Source organism: Hemitrygon akajei, chromosome 5 (genome assembly GCF_048418815.1).
Source record: "Hemitrygon akajei chromosome 5, sHemAka1.3, whole genome shotgun sequence".
Taxonomy (NCBI): Eukaryota; Metazoa; Chordata; class Chondrichthyes; order Myliobatiformes; family Dasyatidae; genus Hemitrygon; species Hemitrygon akajei.
The window spans coordinates 18,359,210-18,386,758 of NC_133128.1; the positions used below are offsets into that span (position 1 = coordinate 18,359,210).

The 27,549-nt window shown below is 43.1% G+C and overlaps 1 protein-coding gene across 1 annotated transcript in view; it reads left to right on the forward strand.

Moving 5' to 3' along the window:
* The window catches only part of chaf1b (chromatin assembly factor 1, subunit B), a 63,355-nt gene extending 54,514 nt beyond the window's left edge, over positions 1–8,841 (forward strand). Inside the window, exons 13-14 of the mRNA XM_073044900.1 lie at positions 4,005–4,081; positions 5,976–8,841. Of these exons, the coding sequence (XP_072901001.1) occupies positions 4,005–4,081; positions 5,976–6,118 (220 nt within the window). The 3' untranslated portion in view covers positions 6,119–8,841. The remainder of the gene's footprint in view (positions 1–4,004; positions 4,082–5,975) is intronic.
* The last annotated feature ends 18,708 nt before the right edge of the window (positions 8,842–27,549 follow it).

Sequence of the window (27,549 nt, forward strand, 5' to 3'; positions counted from 1 at the left end):
CAACCTCTGCTTTAACTACATTCAATGACTTGTCCACAGTAGCTCTCCATGGCAATGAAATCCACAGATTTACTGCTCTCTGGCTAAAGAAATTTCCCCCTCATCTCTCCAGATGGGACATAATTCTATTCTGAGTCGCACTCTCTGGTTCTAGACTCTCCCACTATTGGAAACATCCTCTCCATGTCCACTCTATCTAGGCCTTTCAATATTCAATAGGTTTCATTGAGATCCCCTCTCATTCTTCTGAACTCCAGTGGGTATAGGCCCAGAGTCAACAAACACTCCTCGCCCATTAACCCTTTTATTTCCTGTGTGATTCACACTTAATAGCCGTCAGTTGCAATGAAGAACAATTTCACGTTCAAGCTTTTGTGTATTTAATGATGAGTTTCAGGGTATCGTGCTTTTTACCTTCAGTTTAAAAGACTAAGGCCTTCATCATATTCTGTTTAGCCTGCTGTGCCTACCCCGCACTGAAGCAAGATTTTATTTTACCAGCAAACCGCCCACCAACTCTCCCATCTAGATTTGTGCAAGGTCCTGAATAAACTTTCACCAGTTATCAAGAAATACTGCAGCGTTGTGAACATATAGTTATTTATTAACTTTAGAATTGTATCAATGATATTTGCTCCGTGATAATACAAAGAATAAGTAGCTCTTGTGAATTAACAAACAAAGAGGATATTGAGATACTGCCATAATTCAGTATTAACTGTTTTTAAAGTTCAATGAGATCTGTGCCAAAATTGACTTGTTGGTAAGATTTCAAGACTGTTAACTGTCATTCCTTAGTATACGAGTATAAAGGAGAATGGATCAGATATAACATTTCTGTACTTTGATAATGAATTTACCTAGAAAAAAACACAATAAGCACAAAGGACACAATAAAAAATCACAATAAATGTAAATATAAAAGCAATCCTGTAAAACACAATGTTAAGAAGCTGTTTGAGTCTGGCTGTTTGAGCCTGGCTGTACATAGAAGAGTACAGCACAAGAACTAGCCAGTTGGCCCACAATATGTTTGAACCAGCTGAAAAACAAATCAAAAATATCCACACACTAATCCTTCTTACCTGCACCATTGCTATATACCCCTCCATATTCCTTACATCCATGTGCCTATCCAAACATCTCTTAAAAGCCTCTAATGTATTTGCCTCTACCACCATACCAGGCAGCACACTCCAGGCATCTACCACTCATATCCCCCTGGAACCTACCCCTCTCAACTTCAATGCATGCTCTCTGGTATTAGACATTTCAACCCTGGAAAACATATTCTCTGTGCACTTTATCCCTCTCATAATCTTATAAACCTTTATTAGATCTTCCTTCAGCCTTTGGCACTCTAGAGAAAACAACCCAAGTTTATCCAACGTCTCATGGTAGCACGTGTCCTCTTAACCAGGCAGCATCCTGGTAAACCTCTTCTGCACCCTCTGCAGAGCCTCAGCATCCTTCCTCTAGTGGGGTGACCGGTACTGTGCGCAATTCTCCAGAGATGGCCTAGTCAGATATGTAATATTAACTTGTGCGTAGACTGATTATATGTACATAAGAAATGCTATACAATCAGTATAGCATAAGATGACAAGAGTCACATAAGGTGACTCTGACAGGAAACGATAAGTGACCATAGAACCATAGAACACTACAGCACAGTACAGGCCCTTCAGCCCTCCATGTTGTGCCAACCCATATAATCCTTAAAGTTCTAAACCCACACTACCCCATAACCCTCTATTTTTCTTTCATCCATGTGCCTGTCCAAGAGGGTCTTAAATACCCCTAATGTTTTAGCCTCCACCAGCATCCCTGGCAAGTCATTCCAGGCACTCACAACCCTCTGTGTAAAAAAAAAACACAAAAAAAACAAAAAAAAACAAAAACACACACACACACACACAAAAAACCAACAACAACTTACCCTGATGTCTCCCCTAAACTTCCCTCCCTTAATTTTGTACATATGCCCTCTATCAAGTTTCCTCTCATTCTTCTACACTCCAAAGAGAAAAGTCCCAGCTCTGCTAACCTTGCTTCAAATGACTTGTTCTCCAAACCAGGCAACATCCTGGTAAATCTCCTCTGCACCCTCTCCATAGCTTCCACATCCTTCCTATAATGAGGTGACCAGAATTGAACACAATACTCTTAAGTGCGGTCTCACCAGAGATTTGTAGAGTTGCAACATGACCTCTCTACTCTTGAACTCTGTCCCCCCTGTTAATGAAGCCTAGCATCCCATAGGCCTTCTTAACTACCCTATCAACCTGCGCAGTGACCTTGAGGGATGTATGGATTTGAACCCCAAGGTCCTTTGTTCATCCACACTCTTAAGTAACTGACCATTAATCCTGTACTCAGTCTTCTGGTTTGTCCTTCCAAAATGCATCACCTCACACTTAACCCGATTGAACTCCCATCTGCCATTTTTCTGCCCAACTCTGCAGCCTGTCTGTATCCTCTTGTAACCTTCGACAACCTACAGCTCTATCCACAACTCCTCCAATCTTCATGTCATCTGCAAACTTATTCACCCATCCTTCCACCTCTACATCCAGGTCATTTATAAAAATCACAAATAGCAGGGGTCCCAAGACAGATCCCTGTGGCACTCCACTAGTCACCAACCTCCAGGCAGAATACTTTCCTTCCACAATTACCCTCTGCTTTCTTCCTTTAAGCCAATTTTTTATCCAAACAGCCAAGGTTCCACTTATCCCATGCCTCATGACTTTCTGAATGAGACTCTCGTGAGGGACCTTGTCAAATGCCTTGCTAAAGTCCATGTAGACCACATCCACTGCCCTACCCTCATCAGTTTCTTTTGTTACCTCTTCAAAAATCTCAATCAGGCTCGTGAGGCACAACCTTCCCTTCACAAATCCATGTTGACTATCCATGAGTAGACCGTACTTCTCCAAATGCTCGTAGATCCTATCCTTAAGAATCCTTTCCAGTAGTTTGCAGACCACCAATGTAAGACTCACCGGTCTATAGTTCCCAGGTTGGTTTCTCCCTATTACCTTTTTTAAACAAGGAACTACATTTGCCATTCTCCAGTCCTCTGGCACTTCCCTGTAGCCAAAGAGGATTCAAAGATCATAGCTAATGCTCCAGCGATCTCCTTTCTCAATTCCCACAACAACCTGGGGTGTATCATATCCGGCCATGGGGATTTATCAATCTTGATGTTTTTAAGAAGATCCAGCACTACTTCTTCCGTAATCTCCACATCGTCTAGCACACAGGCCCGCTCTATTTCGACCTCACCCTGATCAAGATCCTTTTCACTTGTGAATACTGAAGCAAAATATTCATTTAGGACCCCCCCAACCTCCTCCGCTTCCAGGCACATGTTGCCCTCTTTATCCTTTAGCAGTCCCACCTTCGTCCTCGTCATCCTCCTATTCTTCACATACGCATAGAACGCCTTGGGGTTCTCCTTAATCCTACATCCCAAGGCCTTCTCATGCCTCCTTCGAGCTCTCCCAAGTCCTTTCTTTAGCTCCTTCCTGGCTACCATATATTTCTCATGAGCCCCTCTTACTTCCTGCTTCTTATATCTAACATATGCTTCCTTTTTCCTCTTGATGAGTTGCCTCACGTGTTTCGTTAGCCACGGTTCCCTTTTCCTACCATTTTTTCCTTGCCTCAGTGGACAAACCTACCCTGAACCCAGCTCAAGTGGTCCGTAAGCTTCTCCCACATTACTTTCCCCTTTGAACAGACAAAGTGGCTCTTGGCTAGAGGAACTCTTGCCAGAAGATATTACTTTGATTTAGGTCGAAGTAGATTTTATCTGCCCACAAATAGATTGTTCTGGCCAATTACATGTTATGAGGAAGAAAATTCACTTGCAGAGTGGGCAGTAGGATATCAACAGCTTGCCCCATATTTTGGTTGGCATTTGAATTCTATAAGATAATCATTGTGTAATAATACCCTGATGATTTGTAATTCTAAAGCTTATGTGGTTGTTTTTCCAGGCGAATCTCTCTCACCCCTGCGAACCCCAGCTCGTCTCAGCAGACAGCGGCACCAGCAGTAACCCAAGCAGAACATGGTGAGCATTTCGATTTCTATCAGACTGAACATCAAGCATGGTGTTTGTCAGTGAAGCCTAACTTGGGCAAAATAACAAATGCTGGACCAACTCTAAAGACTGATTTATACTTGTGCATCACATCTCCACTGTAGGTATCACGTACCCTACACTGTACCCTACGCCATAGGGTGACATGCACCTCTCCAGAAAAGTTAATCATGCATCGTGGCGATGCAGGCCACAACAACTGTGATTGGTCCGCTTGGTAGCATCGCATTTCCTCCTACGCATTTCTTTTTCAATCTTTTTATTAAGTTTTAAACATGTATACATAGCAGTCATAATAGTACAAAGAGAGTGGGATTACATTATTGGTAATTAACACACGTTGATATAGGCTATAGGTAACACCAATATAGTTTCTTCGGTGGGCTGCTATTTCCGGTTGCTTCTTCTCCGCCGTGTCTGTAGGCTGTGCGTACACCGATATGAAATAGATGAACTAAATCATCAAATCTACCTGTTGACATGCGAAAATGTTTGAAATACATTTCCTCGTCCATGTCTCTCACGAAGAAACTCAACACAGTGGCATAGAAACCCCACCACCAACTAGAGTTTTGGCACACACCAACGCATACTCACTGTGGCGTAGAGCAACGCAGAAGTGAAAATCAGGGTTACGGAGCCCGTACGCACAAGTATAAATCAGCCCTAAAGAGTCCAGCAGCCTCTGTGGAGGGAAATGCATGGTAGTTTTAGGTCAAGCCCCTTCATCTGTAGTAAAGGATTAGAAGGAAGCTGGCCAGGGATAGAGCTACTGGACTTTTAGGGAAAGGTGGAATAGTTTAGGACTTTATTCCCTGGAACATAGGAGAATGAGAAGAGATCTGATGGAGGTATACAAAATTATGAGGGGTATACACAGGGTAAATGCATGCAGGCCTTTCCCACTGAGATTGGGTGAGACTAGAACAAGAGGTCATAGTTTAAGGGTGAAAGGTGAAATATTTAAAGGGGAACATGAAGGGGAACCTCTTCACTCACAGGGTTCAGGAGGGCGATAGTCCAGATGCGGATTGTTAAGACTAGGCAGAATAATAGTTTGGCATGGACTAGATGGACTGAAGGGCCTGTTTCTGTGCTGTAGTGGTCTGATTCTATAGAAGCAAAAGGAAAGAAATCTTAACATGTATTCCTAAATAAAGCGAGGGATGACTGCTTGAGGATTTCCTGTCAGTGGACAGAAACCGGTGCCTAGCACCCACCTATTCACTCGGACTGCTCTTAATATGCAGATTCCCCCGACCAAAGCTTTTCTTGCAGAACAATCCAGTCTTGAATTCGAACCATGGCAATCCCTCTTCACAGAAATGCAGATAAAGATTTGACTGCCGGCTAAGCTGTACACATGGCTTAACTGGCTGTCGAAACTGTTAAAAAAATGTTTTCTGCATGCTTTTGACACTCAGAAACATCCATACGCCAGCATTTTGTATGAAACTGGTATTAGATAAGCAAGATGCTTGGCATACATGCATAGTTACTGCTGTACAACTCCATGACTTTATACAGGCAAGCCTTCTATTGAACTATAGTTGCCTGGAAGGACTGTATGTTTTAATAAAATGCCAGTAACATGCATAAATAAAAACTTACTGCATTTATTCAAGAACATATATTGTCTTGACCATCGAGGTTTTCCATTACACTGAGACCTTCTCTTTTTGTAGCTTCAGTGTTGGTTGGTGCTCTCCCACTGTTCCCCCAACCTGGTTCATTTGATTTTCTCCTGGGGGTTACCAATGTGGAGACATTGTAACCAAGCCATGGTCTGATGTCAGCTTGTAACCAGTTGGTCAAACTTGCATTTTGCAACTAAAACACCAAGGAATGCTCTTAAATGTTTCAGAGAGACCTTCTCCGCCAAGTGACCCTTCCTGCAAGTCTCCAGACGCGAAACGCTCCAGAACAGAGGACGATCCCACCACTGTGGATAGCTTGAAAATGGACGATGACTGTGGAAAGAACAGTGCACAGTCAGACAGCAAGTGAACAGTGCTCTGAAATTTTTAAAAATATGTATTTTTATAAAACTGTGTTTCACTGTGATTCTCCAATGTACAGAAAAGTGCATATAAAGTGCCATTGACTTTTTTTTGGATACTTTGGTTGTAGGTTGAAGTCGGCCATACTGTCCTTACAGTGTTACTGGTATTTGTATCTGAATGTGTATAGTCAAGTTTTAGTTATTATTTGCTGTACAAAGTATTAATGATGCCTTAAAAAAAATTAAACTCTCTCCTGTTTGTATGCTGGTAGGAACACTTAATATTTCTGTTCATTGAATGAAAAATTTTCACTTTGTGATGAAGCAACGTACAAATGGTAGAGGAACTCGGGTCAGGCAGTGTCTAGGGAGGAAATTAGTCTGTTCCTTGTTTGTAGATGCTCCAGGTCTAACTTTCCACAGTAGCATACCTTGTGGAACTTTATCAAAGGCCTTACTGAAGTCCTTATAGGCCACGTCTGCAGTCCTGCCCTCATCAACCTTCAGAACAACACAAGCAAAAAAACAGCAGAACAATAGCAACAAAACAACAGCAGAGTAAGCCCCTTTCCTCCCTCCCATGCATGACTCCAGGTTTCCAGCCTCTGGTGGATTTGTGGACATGGGGATCGGGCCTCGACTTCCCCGGGGGACTCGCAGACCCTGCCTTCAATCCTCAGGGCTCGACTTCCCCGGGGGACTCGCAGACCCCGCCTTCAGTCCTCAGGCCTCGACTTCTGATTGACCTGTGTTATCAGGCTTCTTTAAACTGAAGTAAATGGAGAGCATTCCTGACTTAACCTCTTACTCTTATAACTATAATGTCATGTTGTAATTATTTCTCCCAAAGCCTGACTACACAAATCCCTCTAGTAATTACTCACAGGAGCCTTCTAAATTCTCAGCATTGCATCTGTGCATCTGCTGTCCCTTGCATCAATATCTCCAAAGGCACTTGAGATAAATCACAATGTGGTGTTTTACTTCTATGGCTGTGTGTATCCCATATTGATGGCCAATCCCAGGACTTTAGGAAAGGGACAGATACTTCACTTCCTTCAGATCGCAGTCTGTTTTGAAGTAACTTTGAAAGCTCCTTGTTGGTTACAACATGATAGAATGGAAATTATATACAAAGTTGGTTTATCATAAATTCGCCGTGTTCTGGCTGCTACTGGGGACTCAGGCAGATAAAAGGTTGCTGGGTGAGGAGTTAGGATACAGCAGGTGGCTAGATGGCAGAATACCTTATGATGGAACATTTTGGAATTATGTAGATAAACAACATAAACTTATATGCACAAAAGATTCTGCAGGTGCTGAAAATCTTGAGCACACACACAAAGTGCTAGAGGAACGAAGTCAGGCAGCATTATGAAGAGGAATAAACAGTCGACGATTTTGGATGAAACCCGCCTGATGAAGGTGCAAAACATCTGTTTATTCCCTTCCATAGATGCTGCCTGACTTATTGAATTCAGCCAGCACTGTGTGTGTTATATCGATTTATATGATGTCTTCCATGTAGTTTAAAAAAATTGCTTTAGAAGATTGCATCATAGAAAGATTGCCATTTAGCCAAGGAGGTAGATTTTAAATAATTTAGGGGAAAAAGCCAGAGAGATTTATAGAGGGAATTGGATTGTTTGGCACTTGGCTAATAAAGCCATAGCTACGAGTGGTCAAAGATATCAGATACACTCAGTGAGCACTTTATTAGGTGCAGGAGGCAGCTAATAAAGTGGCCACTGTGTGTCTATGACACCTTCTCACTGCTATGGTGCTGTGAAATCCGAGGAGGTGGGATGGGGAGGGAGAATCAGATACAGCCACAGAGTGAAATGGAGGAAGGTGCGGGCTGAAGTGTAAACTGATGAGGGAGGTTGGAATTGGGGTCAAACTGCTGAAGCAGGCAACAACTGAGAGAGAAAGTCATAAACTAATCGTGTAGCATTACAGCCCAGTCCAAAGCAAAGCAAAGATTTAGTGTATCATCCACAATGCAGACTATAGATCCAGTTTTTTAATTGTTAAGGTAAATTTAGGATCCAAGTACCTATATGTCACCACAATGAGATTTGTTTTCTTGCAGGCATGCTCAAAATAGAATAATAACCAAAACAGGCTCGGGTCAGGAGTGTAGTGCAATACCCACCACTCACCTAGATTTGTGCAGCTCCATCAACACTCACAGCTTGACACCATCCAGTACAAGGCAGCCCACTTAATCGGTACCCCTTCCACAAGCATCCAACCCCTCCACCATCGGCGAACAGTTGCAGCGATGTGTACTATCTACAAGATGCACTGCAACAACACACCAAAGTTCCTAATGCAGCAAATTCCAGACCCGTGACCACTACCATCCTAAAGCACGAGAACGGCAGATACCTGGGGACAGCACCACTCCAAGTCACTCACCATCCTGACTTGGAAGCGTCGCTGTTCCTTCATTGTCGCTGAGTCAAAGTCATGGAATTCCCTCCCTAACAGCACCTTGGCTGTACCTGCACCTCGGGGACTGCAGCGGTTCAGGAAGGCAGCTCGTCACCACCTTCTCAAGGGCAACTAGGGATGGGCAATAAATGCTGGCTTAGCTGGCAACACCCGTGTCCTGTAAGTGAATAAATGAAAAAAAAACAATAAATCAAGGAAAGACTGTACCATCTGGGGCATTCAAAGTGCAAATATATAAAGAAAGAAAAAATAATAAACAGTAAATATTGACTGATTTCAGACTCATTTATTTATCTCATGAACATCAGTACAGTGAATTGCATTGTTTGCAATAAAAACTAAGACCCTAAGGATATGCTGGGGCAACCTGCAATGTCATTACAAAATCCATTACTGACATAGCATAATGTTGAACAAAACAATGATAACCAGAACAGCCTTTTCCTGCCTTCCATCCACCCAGACACAGTCATCCAGCTCCAGGACAGGCTGCCTCTGGTCTCAAGCAGAATCATGGACTCACAGACCAAGGGCTTTGGCCATCGTGCCTTGACCTCTGGCTCATCAACGTAAGGCTTTTGACTTACGGACTTCGAACTTCAGGATCACCGCCAAGACAAACTGATCACAGGACCTCAAATTCTGGACTTGCCGATGATGGGACCTTGAACAAGACTTGCTGGACTTTTTGACCTAAGGGGTGTTGCCTAGGCACAGACCTCTGTTCCTGGGACCTGCCATTCTGAAGCTACTCGCTGGTCTTCGTCTATGGTTCTTAGCAGCTCGACACCCATCTACAAATTAGATTAGGATCAAGCCTGATTTATTTAACATGCAAGTATTCACTGGGGCACTATGGTGGCATAGCGGTCAGCATGACACTATTACAGCTTGGGGCTATGGAGTTCAATTCTGGTTGTGTCTGTAAGGGGTTTGTATGACCGGGTGATTCGGTTTCTTCCTACATACCGTACCGATATGTCGTTAAAAAATAGAGGGCTATGGGTAGCCCTGGGTAATTTCTAAGGTAAGGACATGTTCAGCACAGCTTTGTGGGCTGAAGGGCCTGATTTGTGCTGTAGGTTGTCTATGTTTCTAAATAGACAATAGGTGCAGAAGTAGACCATTCAGCCCTTGGACCCTGCACCGCCATTTTGAGATCATGGCTGATCAATTACTATCAATACCCTGTTCCTGCCTTGTCCCCATATCCCTTGATTCCCCTATCCATAAGATACCTATCTAGCTCCTTCTTGAAAGCATCCAGAGAATTGGCCTCCACTACCTTCCGAGGCAGTGCATTCCAGACCCCCACAACTCTCTGGGAGAAGAAGTTTTTCCTTAACTCTGTCCTAAATGACCTACCCCTTATTCTCAAACCATGCCCTCTGGTACTGGACTCTCCCAGCATTTGGAACATATTTCCTGCCTCTATCTTGTCCAATCCCTTAATAATCTTATATGTTGCAATCAGATCCCCTCTCAATCTCCTTAATTCCAGCGTGTACAAGCCCAGTCTCTCTAACCTTTCTGCGTAAGACAGTCCAGACATCCCAGGAATTAACCTCGTGAATCTACGCTGCACTTCCTCTACAGCCAGGATGTCCTTCCTTAACCCTGGAGACCAAAACTGTACACAATACTCCAGGTGTGGTCTCACCAGGGCCCCGTTCAAATGCAAAAGGATTTCCTTGCTTTTGTACTCAATTCCCTTTGTAATAAAGGCTAACATTCCATTAGCCTTCTTCACTGCCTGCTGCACTTGATCATTCACCTTCAGTGACTGATGAACAAGGACTCCTAGATTTCTTTGTATTTCTCCCTTACCTAACTCTACACTGCTCAGATAATAATCTGCCTTCCTGTTCTTACTCCCAAAGTGGATAACCTCACACTTATTCACATTAAACGTCATCTGCCAAGTATCTGCCCACTCACTCAGCCTATCCAAGTCACCCTGAATTCTCCTAACATCCTCATCACATGTCACACTGCCACCCAGCTTAGTATCATCAGCAAACTTGCTGATGTTATTTTTTATGCCTTCATCCAAATCGTTAACGTAAATGGTAAACAGCTGTGGTCCCAATACAGAGCCCTGTGGCACCCCACTGGTCACCACCTGCCATTCCGAGAAACACCCATACACCGCTACCCTTTGCTTTCTATCTGCCAACCAGTTTTCTATCCATGTCAATGCCTTCCCCCCGATGCCCTGAGCTTTGATTTTACCCACCAATCTTCTATGTGGGACCTTATCAAATGCCTTCTGAAAATCGAGGTACACTACATCCACTGGATCTCCCCCGTCTAACTTCCTGGTTACATCCTCGAAAAACTCCAACAGATTAGTCAAGCATGATTTACCCTTGGTAAATCCATGCTGGCTCAGCCCAATCCTATCACTGCTATCTAGATATGCCACTATTTCATCCTTAATAATGGATTCTAGCATCTTTCCCACCACTGATGTCAGGCTGACAGGTCGATAGTTCTCTGTTTTCTCCCTCCCTCCTTTTTTAAAAGTGGGATAACATTAGCCATTCTCCAATCCTCAGGAACTGATCCTGAATCTGAGGAACATTGGAAAATGATTACCAATGCATCTGCAATTTCCAGGGCCACCTCCTTTAGTACCCTAGGGTGCAGACCATCTGGACCTGGGGATTTGTCAGCCTTCAGTCCCATCAGTCTTCTCATCACCGTTTCCTTCCGAATGTCAATCTGTTTCATTTCCTCTGTTACCCTATGTCCTTGGCCCATCCATACATCTGGGAGATTGCTTGTGTCTTCCTTAGTGAAAACAGATCTGAAGTACTCATTAAATTCTTCTGCCATTTCTCTGTTTCCCATAATAATTTCACCCAATTCATTCTTCAAGGGCCCAACATTGTTCTTAACTATCTTCTTTCTCTTCACATACCTAAAAAAGCTTTTGCTATCTTCCTTTATATTTCTGGCTAGCTTGCGTTCGTACCTCATTTTTTCTCCTCGTATTGTCTTTTTAGTTAAGTTCTGTTGTTCCTTAAAAACTTCCCAATCATCTGTCCTCCCACTCACCTTAGCTCTATCATATTTCCTTTTTTTTTAATGTTATGCAATCTCTGACTTCCTTTGTCAACCACTGTGGCCCCTTTCCCCCCTTTGAATCCTTCCTTCTCTGGGGGATGAACTGATTTTGCACCTTGTGCATTATTCCCAAGAATACCTGCCATTGCTGTTCCACTGTCTTTTCTGCTAGGCTATCCGTCCAGTCAACTTTGGCCAGCTCCTCCCTCATGGCTCCATAGTTTCCCCTGTTCATCTGCAACACTGACACCTCCGAGCTGCCCTTATCCTTCTCAAATTGCAGATAAAAGCTTATCATATTGTGATCACTACCTCCTAATGGCTCCTTTACTGCGAGATCGCGTATCAAATCCTGTTCATTACATAACACTAAATCCAGAATAGTCTTGTCCCTGGTCGGCTCTCGTACAAGCTGTTCCAAGAATGCATCCCGTAGGCACTCTACAAACTCCCTATCCTGTGGTCCAGCACCAACCTGATTCTCCCAGTTCACCTGCATGTTGAAATCCCCCATAACTACTGCGACATTACCTTTGCCACATGCCAATGTTAACTCCCTATTCAACTTGGATAATAATGGAGGAAACACATTTACAGAGAGGCACTATGAACTCCTTTCCAATGCCGTAGGTTAATGGATCAGAATCAGGTTTAATATCACCGGCATATGTCATGAAATTTGTTAACTTTACGGCAGCAGCACAATGAAATACATGACAAATAAATATAGAGAAAAAATGTGGTACATTAAACATATGTCTATTAAATAGTTAAAATAAGTAGTGCAAAAAACAACAATAAGTAATAAGGTAGTGTTCATGGGTTCAATGCCCATTTAGAAATCAGATGGAAAGTAGCTGTTCCTGAATCGTTCAGTGTGTGCCTTTAGGCTTCGGTACCTCCTTCCCAATGGTGACGGTGTGAAGAGGGCATGTCCTGGTGGTGGGGGTCCTTAGTGATGGATGCCGCCTTCCCAAGGCACCATTCCTTGAAGATGTCTTGGATACTATGGAGAATAGTACCCATGATGGAGGTGACTAATTTTACAAGTTTCAGCAACTTATTTCGATCTTGTGCTATAGCTCCCCCTGCACCCCCCCATATCAGATGGTGATGCAGCCAGTCAAAATGCTCTCCATGCTACATTTGTAGAAGTTTTTGAGTGTTTTCGTTGACAAACCAAATCTCCTGAAACTCCGAATAAAATGTGGCAGCTGTCTTGCGGCCTTTATAGCTGCATCAAAATGTTGTGTCTAGGTTAGGTCCTCAGAAATATTGACACCCAGGAACTTGAAATTGCTTACTCTCTCCACTTCTGATCCCGCTATAAGAATTGGTTTGTATTCCCTCTTCTTACCCTTCCTGACATCCACAATCAGCTCTTTGGTCTTGCTGACCTCGAGTACAACCTGGTTGCTGCAGCACCCCTCAGTTACATGTTGTATCACTCCTGCACGCCCTCTCATCACCATCTGAAATGTTGCCACCAATGGTTGCATCATCAGCAAATTTGTAAATGGCATCTGAGCTGAGCCTAGCCACATAGTCATGGGTGTTGAGAGAGTAGAGCAGTGGACTAAACTCACATTGATTGTCAGCGAGGTGGAGATGTTATTTCCAATCTGCACAGGTTGTGATCTTCCAGTTAGGAAGTCGAGGATCCAGTTGCAGAGGGAGGTACAGAGGCCTAGGATCTGTAGCTTTTTGATCAGCAGTGTAGGAATAATTGTGTTAAATGCTGAGGCTATAGTCAATAAACAGCATCCTGACATAGGTACTTGCATTGTCCAGGTGATCCATGGCTGCGTGGAGAACCATTGACATCGTGTCAGCAGTAGATGTATTGTGACAATAGTCAAATTGCAGCAGGTCCAAGTCCTTCCTGAGACAGGTGTTGATGCTAGCCATGACCAACCTCTCAAAGCATTTCAACACGGTAAATGTGAGTGCTTCTGCCGTTGAGGCTCCTCATGCTGCTGTTCTTGGGCACTAGTATAATTGTTGCCCTTTTAAAGTAGGTAGGACCTTCTCACTGTTACAGTGGGTGCCTGTTGGTTGGCACAGGCTTTCCGAGCCTTACCAGGTACTCCATCTGGCCCTGCTGCCTTACAAGTGTACGCCCTTTTGAAAGAGAGGCTGATGTCGGCTTCTGAGACAGATCACAGGTCAACAGTGCTGTAGGGGTCCTCATAGCTGTAGTTTTATTCTCCCTTTCAAAATGAGCTTAGAAGGTGTTGCCATCTGATAGTGAGGCATCACTGCCATTCATGATTTTGGGTTTTGCTTTGTAGGAAGTAATGGTCTGCAGACCCTGCCAGAGTTGACGTGCATCCAATGTCACTTCTAACCTCTCCGGGAATTGTTTCTTGGCTCTTGAAATTGCCCTCTGCCTGGTTTTCTTATACAGACCTGGATCGCCAGGCTGAACTGCCACAGATCTAGCCCTCAGCAGGCTATGAGCCGTCTGGTTCATCCACGGCTTTAGGTTTAGGAATGTACAGTTTGTTTTCATGGACACACACTCATCTACGGGTGTTAATGAGGTTGGTGACAGCTGTGTGTGGCGGATTCATCCAGGCTCAAAGATGACTCCCTGAACACAGTCCAGTCCACCGATTCAAAGCTCTCCCTTAGGCGCTCCTGTGCCTCCCTGGTCCATACTTTCTTGGTCCTTGCTACTGGTGCTTCAGTCTTCAGTCTCTGCCTGTACTCGGGGAGTTGAAGTACTGCCATTGTAAATTGTCTGGTGATTAAGCTTGGGTTGAGTAGCTGGGTTGCTGGGTGGTGCAGCTCGATGGGTCAGTAGGACCTGTTCTACGCTGTGTCTCTAAATAAGCATAAAACTCATCAAAACATACAATGAAGTGCGTTGTTTATGTAAACGACCAGCACATCCTTTTGCATCCCTCCACTCACAACCAGCCACCCGGTATGGCCTTCAAATATCCACAGGTTTCATTTTGTCTTTGAATGATACTTCCAAACAACACCGCCTAAAAGAGCGGTGAAAATTGACATAGATTGGGAGACTGCTTCGCTGAGCACCTATGCCCCGTCCACCAGAACAAGCAGGATCTCCCAGTGGCCACCCATTTTAATTCCACTTCCCATTCCCGTTCCGATTTTTCTATCCATGGCCTTTTCCACTGTCATGATCAGGCCACACTTAGGTTGGAGGAACAACACCTTATATTCTGTCTGGGCAGCCTCCAACCTGATGGCATGAACATCGATTTCTCAAACTTCCAGTAATGGCCCTGACCGCACCCCCCCCCCCCACTTCCTTCACCATTTCCCATCCTCTTTTCCCTCTCTCACCTTATCTTCTTGCCTGCCCATTGCCTCCCTCTGGTGCTTCTCCTCCCTTTTTCTTTCTTCCACGGCCTTCTATCTCTTTCACCAATCAACTTCCCAGCTCTTTACTTTATCCTTCCCTCTCCAGCTTTCGTAGCTCTGGAGACGGACTGATTCTGACTGAGAAGAGAACACGGGACATCGGGAGCAGCAGGTTTGGTGCTGGGGGTTGTGTGTCCAAAGACCTGGGCCTTTCTGGGACCAGAAAAAGAGACGCAACAGACTTTTAACGTAAATTCGCGAGTTGTTTGTTCTCACTGTCAAATGGGGACACTTCTTTTTCCCTTATTAGGGAGAGAGAGAGCTTATGGTATATCGAATTGCCGGGTGAACGAGTAGTCTTTGAGGTACTGCAAAGTCTGTGTCTTTATTGATGCTTTGCTGCACACTTGAGTGCTCGGTGGAGGGTGCTGATGTCTTTTTGCTAGTGGGGGTGGGGGGGGTTCATTGCCTTGTTGCTGCTTGTGCATGGGGGGGAGCTGGGGGGACTTTTGGGTTCTAACATTTAACATTCACTCTTTGAGACACTCCTTTGTTTTTGTGGATGATTGCGAAGAAAAAGAATTTCAGGTTGTATATTGTATATGTTTCTCTGACATTAAATGTACCTATTGAAACCTGTCACCTTGTGTTTCTCTCTCCCCTCCCCCCCCCACCCTTTAACTCTACTCCTCAGCTTTTCTCTCCAGTCCTGCCGAAGGGTCCCGGCCCGAAATGTGGACTGTACTCTTTTCCAGAGTTGCTGCCTGGCCTGCTGAGTTTCTCCACCATTTTGTGTGTGTTGTCAAAGATTTTGAGTTGTATAGATAGGGTAAATACAGATAGGCTCTTTTAAACTGAGAGGTGAGGCTAGAGCTAGATTTCATGTATTCATGATGTAAGATGAAATATTTAAGGGGAACATGAGAGAGAACTTCACTCTGAGGGTGGTGAGAGTGTGGAATGAGCTGCCAGCAGAGATGGTGATGCTGGTTTGATTGCAACATTTAAGAGCAATTTGGGTAAATACATGGATGGGAGGGGATGGAGGGCAATGGTCCTGGTGCACATCGATGGGACTAGGCTGACTAAATGCTCGGCATGGACTAGATGGGCTGAAGGGCCTATTTCTGTACCAGGTTGCTCTATAACTATGACTCTGTATGGAATGCAAATCAGCGTACATTGATAATGGGCAATGGAATGTTGAATGTGTGATACCATCTGAAAAGTGTAACTATGCAAAGATGGGGAAGACCTAGAATTTGCTGGGCTTATGAAGTCTTACAAGGACAAATAAGAAAGAATACCATTTGGTCCATCTAGTCCATGCTGGAACATTGTTAAAACTTTAAAACTGACCAAGTATTTGCAGAGTTACACACTCAGAATGCCGGGGGATCTCAGCAGGTCAGGCAGCATCTGTGGAAATGAATAAACAGTCGATGTTTTGAGCTGAGACCCTTCTTCAGGACTGAGCATTTGGTGATAATAATCATATATTTAAAAAAAACAGAAATAACTAGCTCCATTGGAAAGATAGACACATTCAATTGCACAACATATAACTGGGTTGTGTATACAGAGTGAATTGAGCAATATTTTAATACAAATGGGATATCCAATGGGAAATGAGTGTCAGTTTTGCTGAGGGCAAATGGTGGAAGAAAATACAGTTTGTTTAGATGTTTAACTGCTCCAACTAAACCAGCTGAAATGAGCTTTGCTGATATCGTGAAAGTAATGCAGGAACACTTAGAACCAAAACCATTGTTGATCGCAGAACACTTTGGGTTTCATAAATGGAATCAAAAGGAGGGGGAGTTCATTTCAGCGTACATGGCTGAATTGAAGAGATTGTCTGAACATTGCTGGTTCAGTGATGCACTGGGAGATCATTTAGTTTGTGGAATCCAACAAAAAAATCATTCAGAAACAGCTGCTGACTGAAGCATAATTCATGTTGCAAAGTGCAGTTGTAATCGCTGTGTCAATGGAAACAGTAGACAGAGACACATTTGAGTTTTAAGTCAGGAATAACAGTGAGCATGAACAAAATTGCAAAGTCTAAACAGAAATCTCCCTGGCCCAACAAATTGTATTACCAGACCAAAGTCGGTTTAAAGGTGAAACCTGCAGAAAATGCAACATGGTAGGACACATACAAAGAACATGTCAGGAAGACAAAAATAAACAGACTGCACAAGGAAATGAAAAAGATAAAAAGTCAAGTTGCAGTTTTAAGAGCATTAATCTGCATACTGTTGATGAAAAATCTAATAATGATGAGAGAGACACAGGACTGGGTAGCCTTGAGATTTATATTGTGCAAAACTAGCAATAGACAAGCAATATGGCTAATGAAAATGGAATTGGACACTGGCTAGGTTGTCTCAGTCATTCCACAAAATGAGTTTGAAGGGCATTTCAAAGATACTGAACCGAAGCCTGCAGATATCCAACTTAAGAACTTATACTAGAGAAAAGATGTATTAGAGAAAGATAATTTCATTGTAACTGTGAAACACAACAAATACAAGACACATTTGATTGTATATTATTATATATTGTAAACAGCACACACAAAATGCTCGAGGAACTCAGCAGGTCAGGCACCTATGGAAAAGAGTAAACAGTCGATGTTTTGGACCGAACCCCTTCATCATGAGTCCTGATGAAGGGTCTCAGCCTGAAACGTAGACTGTTTACTCTTCTCCATAGATGCTGCCTAACCTGCTGAGTTTCTCCCGCATTTTGTGGGTGTTGCTTGGTTTGAGATGTGTCTACTTTAATGCATGAAGCATCATGAACAAAGCGGATGAGCTTAGAACGTGGATCAGTACTTGGAGGTATGATGTTGTGGCCATTACAGATACTTGGATGCTTCAGTGACAGGAATGGTTACTTTGACTGCCAGACTTTAGATGTTTCAGAAAGGACAGGGAGGGAGGCAAAAGAAGTGGGGGATGTGGCACTGTTGATCAGAAATAATGTCATGGCTGCAGAAAAGGAGGAAGTCATGGAGGGATTGTCTACGGAGTCTCTGTGGGTGGAAGCCAGAAACAGGAAGGGGGTCAATAACACTACTGGGTGTTTTTTATAGACTACCCAATAGTAACAGGGACATTGCGGAGCAGATAGGGAGACAGATTCTGGAAAGGTGTAATAATAATAACAGGGTTGTTGTGGTGGGAGATTTTAATTTCCCAAATATCGATTGGCATCTACCTAGGGTTTAGATGGAGTGTTAGGTGTGTTCAGGAAGGTTTCTTGACACAACATGTAGATAAGCCTACAAGAGAAGAGGCTGTACTTGATCTGATATTGGGAAATTAACCTGGTCAGGTGTCAAGATCTCTCAGTGGGAGGGCATTTTAGAGATAGTGATTACAATTCTATCTCCTTTACCATAGCATTCAAGAGGGATAGGAACAGACAAGTTAGTAAAGCGTTTAATTGGAGTAAGGGGAAATATGAGGCTATTAGGCAGGAATTTGGAAGCATAAATTGGGAACAAATGTTCTCAGGGAAACTTACGTAAGAAATGTGGCAAATGTATTTGCGTGGGGTTCTGCATAGGTATGTTCCAATGAGACAGGGAAAGGATGGTAAGGTACAGGAACCGTGGTGTACAAAGGCTGTTGGAAACCTAGTCATGAAGAAAAGAAGAGCTTACAAAAGGTTCAAAAACCTAGGTAATGATAGAGATCTAGATTATAAGGCTAGCAGGAAGGAGCTTAAGAAATAAATTAGGAGAGCCAGAAGGGGCCATGAGAAGGCCTTGGCGGACAGGATTAAGGAAAACCCCAAGGCATTCTACAAGTATTTGAAGAGCAAGAGGTACCGACTAGATGCAACATTAGATCTCCTTTTAGGAAACGAGTTAGGACAGGTGACGGAAGTATGTGTAGGGGAACACTTTGGTTCCAGTGATCATAGTTTCAACTGATCATGGATAAAGATAGATCTGGTCCTTGGGTTGAGGTTCTAAACTGGAAAAAGGCCAAATTTGAAGAAATGAAAAAGGATCTAAAAAGTGTGAATTGGGACAGGATGTTCTCTGGCAAGGATGTGACTGGTAAGTGGGAGGCCTTCAAAGGAGAAATTTTGAGAGTGCAGAGTTTGTATGTTGTTGTCAGGATTAAAGGAAAAGTGAATAAGAATAAGGAACCTTGGTTCTCTAGGGATATTGGTACTCTGATAAAGAAGAGGAGAGAGATGTATGACATGTATAGGAAACAGGGAGCAAATAAGGTGCTTGAGGACTATAAAAAGTGCAAAAAATACTTAAGAAAGAAATCAGGAGGGCTAAAAGAAGACATGAGGTTGCTTTGGCAGTCAAGGTGAAGGATAATCCAAATAGTTTCTATGGGTATATTAAGAGCAAAAGGATGGTAAGGGATAAAATTGGTCCTCTTGGAGATCAGAGTGGTCGGCTATGTATGGAACCAAAAGAAATGGGGGAGATCTTAAATGGGTTTTTTTGCGTTTGTATTTACTAAGGAAACTGGCATGGAGTCAATGGAAATAAGGCAAACAAGTAGTGAGGTCATGGAACCTATACAGATTGAAGAGGAGGAGGTGCTTGCTATCTTGAGGCAAATCAGAGTAGATAAATCCCCAGGACCTGACAGGGTATTCCCTCAGACCTTGAAGGAGACTAGTGTTAAAATTGCAGGGGCCCTGGCAGATATATTTAAAATGTTGGTATCTGCAGGTGAGGTGCTGGAGGATTGGAAGATAGCTCATGTTGTTCCGTTATTTAAAAAAGGCCCTAAAAGTAATCTGGGAAATTGTAGGCTGGTAAGTTTGACGTCAGTAGTAGGTAAATTATTGGAAGGAATACTAAGAAATAGGATCTACAGGTATTTGGATAGACAGGGACTTATTAGGGAGAGTCAACATGGCTTTGTGCATGGTAGGTCATATTTAACAAATCTATTAGAGTTTTTTGAGGAGGTTACCAGGAAAGTGGATGAAGGGAAGGCAGTGGATGTTGTCTACATGGACTTCAGTAAGGCCTTTGACAAGGTCCTGCATGGGAGGTTTGTTAGGAAGATTCAGTCACTAGGTATACATGGTGAGGTAGTAAATTGGATTAGAAATTGGCTCAATGGGAGAAGCCAGAGAGTGGTAGTGGAGAATTGCTTCTCTGAGTGGAGGCTTGTGACTAGTGGTGTGCCGCAGGGATCAGTGCTGGGTCCATTGTTATTTGCCATCTATATCAATGATCTGGATGATAATGTGGTAAATTGAATCAGCAAATTTGCTGATGATGCAAAGATTGGAGGTGTAGTGGACAGTGAGGAAGCTTTTCAAAGCTTGCTGAGGGATTTGGACCAGCTGGAAAAATGGGCTGACAAATGGCAGATAGAGTTTAATGCAGTCAAGTGTGAGGTATTGCACTTTGGGAGGACAAACCAAGGTAGAACATACAAGGTAAATGGTAGGACACTGAGGAGGGCAGTAGAACAGAAGGATCTGGGAATATAGTTACAAAATTCCATAAAAGTGGCGTCACAGGTAGGTAGGGTCATAAAAGAGCTTCTGGTACATTGGCCTTTATAAATCAAAGTATGGAGTATAAGAGTTGGAATGTTATGTTGAGGTTGTATAAGGCATTGGTGAGGCCGAATTTGGAATATTGTGTGCAGTTTTGGTCACCAAATTACAGGAAGGATATTAATAAGGTTGATAGAGTGCAGAGAAGGTTAACAAGGATGTTGCTGGGACTTGAGAAACTGAGTTACAGAGAAAGGTTGAATAGGTTAGGACTTTATTCCCTGGAGCGTAGAAGAATGAGGGGAGAATTGATAGAGGTGTATAAAATTATGGTGGGTATAGATAGAGTGAATGCAAGCAGGTTTTTTCCACTGAGGCAAGGGGAGAAAAAAACCTGAGGACATGGGTTAAGGGTGAAGGGGGAAAAATTTAAAGGGAACATTGGGGGGGGGGCTTCTTCACACAGAGAGTGGTGGGAGTGTGGAATGAGCTGCCAGATGAAGTGGTAAATGCGGGCTCACTTTTAACATTTAAGAAAAACTTGGACAGGTACATGGACGAGAGGTGTATGGAGGGATATGGTCCAAGTGCAGGTCAGTGGGACTAGGCAGAAAAATGGTTTGGCACAGCCAAGAAGGGCCAAAAGGCCTGTTTCTATGCTGTAATATTCTATGGTTCTACGGTAAGAGGATAAGACATGAGAGAATAGGACCAATCAAGTGTGACAGTGGAAAAGTGTGTATGGAATCAGAGGAGATAGCGGAGATACTTAATGAATACTTTGCTTCAATATTCACTACAGAAAAGGACCTTGGCAGTTGTAGGGATGATTTACAACGGACTGAAAAGCTTGAGCATGTAGATATTAAGGAAGAGGATGTGCTGGAGCTTTTGGAAAGCATCAAGTTGGATAGCCCAGGAAATTATAGACCAGTGAGTCTTACTTCAGTGGTTGGTAAGTTGATGAAGAAGATCCTGAGAGGCAGGATTCATGACCATTTGGAGAGGAATAATATGATTAGGAATAATCAGCATGGCTTTGTCAAAGGCAGGTCGTGCCTTACGAGCCTGATTGAGTTTTTCGAGGATGTGATTAAACACATTGATGAAGGTAGAGCAGTAGATGTAGTGTATGTGGACTTCAGCAAGGCATTTGATAAATTACCCCATGCAAGGCTTATTGAGAAAGTAAGGAGGCATGGGATCCAAGGGGACATTGCTTTGTGGATCCAGAACTGGCTTGCCCACAGAAGGCAAAGAGTGATTGTAGACGGGTCATATTCTGCATGGAGGTCGGTGACCAGTGGTGTGTCTCAGGGATCTGTTCTGGGACCCCTACTCTTCGTGAGTTTTATAAATGACCTGGATGAGGAAGTGGAAGGATGGGTTAGTAAATTTGCTGATGACACAAAGGTTGGGAGTGTTGTGGATAGTGTGGAGGGCTGTCAGAGGTTACTGCAGGACATTGATAGGATGCAAAACTGGGCTGAGAAGTGGCAGATGGAGTTCAACCCAGATAAGTGTGAGGTGGTTCATTTTGGTAGGTCAAATATGATGGCAGAATATTATATTAATGGTAAGACTCTTGGCAGTGTGGAGGGTCAGAGGGATCTTGGGGACTGAGTCCATAGGGCACTCAAAGCTGCTGCGCAGGTTAACTCTGTAGTTGAGAAGGCATATGGTACATTGGCCTTCATCAATCGTGTTTTTGAGTTTAAGAGCTGAGAGGTAATGTTGCAGCTATATAGGACCCTGGTTAGACCCCACTTGGAGTACTGTGCTCAGTTCTGGTTGCCTCACTAGAGGAATGATGTGGAAACCATAGCAAAAGTGCAGAGGATATTTGCAAGAATGTTGCCTGTATTGGGGTGTATGCCTTATGAGAACAGGTTGAGTGAGCTCAGACTTTTAACCTTGGAGCGATGGAGAATGAGAGGTTACCTGATAAAGGTGTACAAGATGATGAGAAGCATTGATCGTGTGGATAGTCAGAGGCTTTTTCCCAGGGCTGAGATGGCTAGCATGAGAGGGCACAATTTTAAGGTGCTTGGAAGCAGGTACAGAGGAGATGTCAGGGATAAGTATTTTTATGCAGAGTGGTTGGTGTGTGGAATGGGCTGTCGGCGACAGTGGTGGAGGCGAATACGATAGAGTCTTTTAAGGACTCCTGGATAGGTGCATGAAGCTTAGAAAAATAGAGGGCTATGGGTAACTCGAGGTAATTTCTAAGGTAAGGATGTGTTCAACACATCTTTGTGGGTCGCAGGTTCTGTATTGTGCTGTAGGATTTCTATGTTTCTATTTTCTATGTTTTTCAGCATCTGCAGATTTTCTCATCTTTGTATATTGTGAAAACAGGAGGGCCAACATTGTGGGCTGAGACAACTACAACTTGATTGGAGATCCCGTCCACCATTTGCATGCCAAATCCCCTGCAATAGAGTCAACTGAAAGTGAGCTAAAAAAAGGTACTGGATGATGCCACAACAGTGCTCAAGGATGGCACTGGAAAACTCAAACATATCAAAGATAAAATAGTGTTAAATGAGAATACCATATCCAAAGTCTGTCCGGTTTCTATACTATCCATGATAAAGTAGCCAATGAGCTAGATCACATGGAGGCTGAAGGATTTCTTCCCAAGGTTGAGTGGAGCCCATGGGCAACACCAGTGGTCCCAGTAGCAAAGAGGAATTGGTCTGTCTGGGTCTGTGGTGATTTTAAGGTCACTATCTGCCCAGTACTGAATGTAAATAAATACTCTCTGCCCAGGATGGAGGATATCTTTGCAAACCTTTATTGGAGGGAAATGCATCAGCAAAGTGGACTTAGCTGAGACCTACCAACAGATGGAGATGGAAGAAGAGTCCAAAGTGTTTCTCACCATAAACACTCAAAGATTTTATCACTATAATAGGCTTATTTTTTTGGAGTAGCATCTGCACCTGCACTCTGGCAGAAAGCTATGGACCAGGTGCTGTAAGGCTGACCCAACACTCAGTGTTACCTGGACGACATCTCAAGACAATGTTAAGAAGATTAGAAGATTATGGGCTCAGAACACGATGCAACACGTGTGAATTCTTTAAACCGAGCTTCATTTACTGTGGTCATGTTATTGAGGCCTTAAGGATTACACAGCTTGCTGAGAAAATTAAGCAGTGGTGGATGCCTCAAGGCCAAAAGATGTGTCTCACTTACAGTCCTTTTTAGGATTTGTCAATTACTATCACATGTTCCTACCCAACTTGGCTACTGTGCTCCGCCTCATGAACTCCTTATTACAGACCTGGAAGAAATGGCAATGGACAAAGCAGTGTGAAATGGCTTTCCAAAAGGTACAGGAAATCGTGACGTCAGACACTGTAATGACACATTATGATGCAGATCATCCAGTGAAGCTTGCCTGTGACCTCTCGCCTTATGGTATAGGTGCAATTATGTCACATGTAATGAGTGATGGAAGAGAACACCCCGTAGCCTTTGCATCACATTTCCTTACTGCTGCAGAGAAAAACTATGCACAGATTGACAGAGAGGCATTGAGTCTGGTTTGTGCTGTAAAACGTTTCAACCAGTACTTGTATGGAAGAGAGTTTACCCTCATTACTGATCATCAATCATCAGTGTCCATTTTCAGTCCACAGAATGGTGTTGCACTAACAGCAACAACACAAGTGCAGAAATGGGCTCTGTTTCTTAGAGGGCACAAGTACAAGCTCAAACGCAAGAGCACGATTAATCATAGAAATGTGGATGGATTGTCCCATTTACCCTTGGAAAAGGTAATACCAGAAGAACTTACAAGGGAGGATCCTCCGCTTGTCATATTCTCCTGAATGCAAATTGAAAATCTCATGATTACAGCAGAGATGATCCAGAGGGAAACCAGGAAAGACCCCACATGGTCTCAGGTCTACATGGTAACCCAAAATGGCTGGAATGTGCAGCAGAAATTCCAGTTCCCCCATTTTTACCAGTGCTGGGATGAACTTGCCCTTGATGGAGTTTGCCTTAAGTGGGGATTGAGAGTTGTTGTACCATCGAAGCTGAGAGCTAAAGTTTTGGAGGAGCTGCGTGCTGGTCATTGAAACGTTGTCAAAATAAAGGCGTTGGCTTGAAACTTCGTCTGGTGGCCTGGTATAGATCAGCAGATTGAACAGCTTGCCATGCACTGTTTGGGATGCCAACACGTCTAGAAGATGCCAAAAGCAACACTTCTCCATCCCTGGGAATGGCCTACATCGGCTGAGGATTCTGGTGGATTTTGCTGGACCAGTCATGGACACAAATTTCTTGGTAAAAGTGGATGCAGCTACAAATTGGCCAGAAATGTTCCCAATAGCCTCCACCACAGCTTCACACTTTGAAAAGCCTCTCCACAAGGACTGCTGTTCCAGGACACTTAGTCAGTGACAATGGACCACAGATTGTTGCAGAACAGTTTCAGTCTTCCTGAAAATGAATGGAATAAGACATACTACATCTGCACCATACCACCCAGCTACAAATGGCTTGGTAGAAAGGTTTGTCCAGAATCTAAAGAATGCACTGCAAGCAATGTCAGCAGAACACACTACACTGACACTGAATCAGAAGCTCACTAATTTTCTCCTTGCATATTGCAATGCAACACACTCCACAACCAACAACTCACCAGCTATGTCTATCCTGGGTCGTCCCTCGCACTCACACTTTCATTTCTTCAAACCCAGTCTCGGGAATACGCAGGATAAACAACTGAGACAAATTGAAGTCTCTGCAAACAAGAAGGCTTGATATTTTATTCCTGGCTAGAGACTACAGAGAAGATCAAAACTGGGTACTTGGAAAGATTAAAGGCAGAACTGGACCACTGTTCTACACAGTGGAGATTACGTCTGATGTCATCAGGAGACGACACTTCGGTTAGTTGAGGAGAGCAGAGACAACATTTTAGAGAAGAAGGGTGACCAGAGCTGTCAGAAGCACTTCCTGCAGTCCCAGCGTCAACTCCTAAAACCATTACGGAGAAGGCCACAGATGCTGAAGTAGTTTCATAGCCACAAGTCTCACTTGCCAAGCAGAGTGACCCTTGTTGTCAGGAAAGACTTATCCCACGAGAGTAAGAAATCTTCCACAGTGATTAAATCTTTAGGTCTAAAAGGGGCAATTTAACATTTATGCAGATGTTTCTGTAAGAATAATTGATGTCTATATAGGTGTTGTATTTTTTATATGTATATTGTATAGTATATATAGATGACTCGAGAGCAATGCGTTACATATTCAAGTTGTGATGCATTCTATATTGAATTAGAGTTTATAGCTAAGCAGGGAGGTGGGTAGTGTATTTAACATTTCAGTAATATTTGAGTAATATTGTAAAGATATTGTTTGATTAAGTATTTGTTTACATAATTCATTACAGGTTATATACAAGGAGTATGTAAATGGAATACGTCATTACACCACCATGTCATGTGTGTTTAAGTAAACTACTTAAGAACTTTTTAAAAGCTATTATTAATGCTTTTTGAGAGGGTGATTTTAGATGCATATCATATTTTTACTGTTAAATATTGTATGTAATTAGTTTTGCTACAATAAGTGTATGGGACATTGGAAAAAATGTTGAATTTCCCCATGGGGATGAATAAAGTATCTATCTATCTATCTATCTATCTCACTAAAGTAAAATGAGCTAATGAACGGGAGTTATCACCGGCTCCGTGTTTTTCTTTCGATTAGTTTTATGTTTTGGAGTTACGGTACATAACAGCCACCAGCAGCTTATGCTGTTGTTAATGAATAACAAAACCCGCCCATTGCTGCTGTGTACTTTGTGTTACTGAAAGCTAGAAGTGGGATTTATACACTCAGTAGCCACTTTATTAGACACAGCCTGCTCGTTAATGCAAATATCTAATTAGCCAGTCATGTGGCCACATCTCAATGCATAGAACAATGCAGCCATTCAGTTGTTATTCAGACCAAATGTCAGAATGGGGAAAAAAATGCCATCTAAATGACTTTGATCGTGGAACGATTGTTGGTGCTAGACGAGGTAGTGCAAGTATCTCAGAAACTGCTGACCTTCTGGGATTTTCATGCACGACACAGTCTCTAGTGTTTAGAGAATGACGCCAAAAAAAAAACCATCCAATGAGTGCAAGTTCTGTAGGCGAAAACACTTTGATAATGAGAGAGGTCAGAGGAGAACGGCCAGACTTGTTCAAGCTGACAGGAAGGTGACAGCAACTCAAATATGGTAATCACACACCTCAACAGTGATGTGCAAAAGTGCAACTGTGAATGCACAACACCTTGATCTTGGGGTGGAAGGGTTACAGCAGCAGAAGACCATGAACATACACTCAGTGGCCATTTTATTAGTTATTCTGATTCTGATTAAAAGGCTACATCTAATTAAGGCTAATATTTTTCGGATTAAAGCTGTTTAAACTTTTTATAATATTTACCTCAGTTCCTATGTGAGAACTTCATCTTTGGGGAGAATTTTATCATATTGTTTTGGTGACTGGAGTCATCCTTTAATATTATGGTGGTACAGTAACAATAATAATAATAATTGCCTGCTGATCTGCTGGTGTTTAGGGCAGCAATGAAAGTCCTCCATCTCTGTCCCACACAGCTGCTTCTTCATTGCTGTTTCTGTAAAAAATTTGTTTGACCGGTCAGGGTTTTTAACTCTGAGCTGAACCTCCAAACCTGGAGGATCACTGGACCACTCTTAGTCTGGCCTCTACCCTTTGACCTGCTTGGCATGGGCGACCCTATCAAGAGCCAAATCATTAAGCCCTGACTCCAGCCAGCTTAGTTCTCCAGGTCACTGAGGCACGCAAGCCTTCAAACCACAACAAGGTTGTGGTCCTCTTGGAAGGTGGTTGTACTGAAAAGCAAGGAATTGTCTCTTACATTCCAGACAATGTTATCCCTTAACCCACATCACTGAAAGACTATTTTGTCATTATCACATCGCAGTGTGTGCGTGTGTATATCTGTGTGGACATCTTAGACTTCCCAAGGTTTGTCACCTTGTCGTGGTGCAGAGGCTTGTGAGCTCCCGACATCC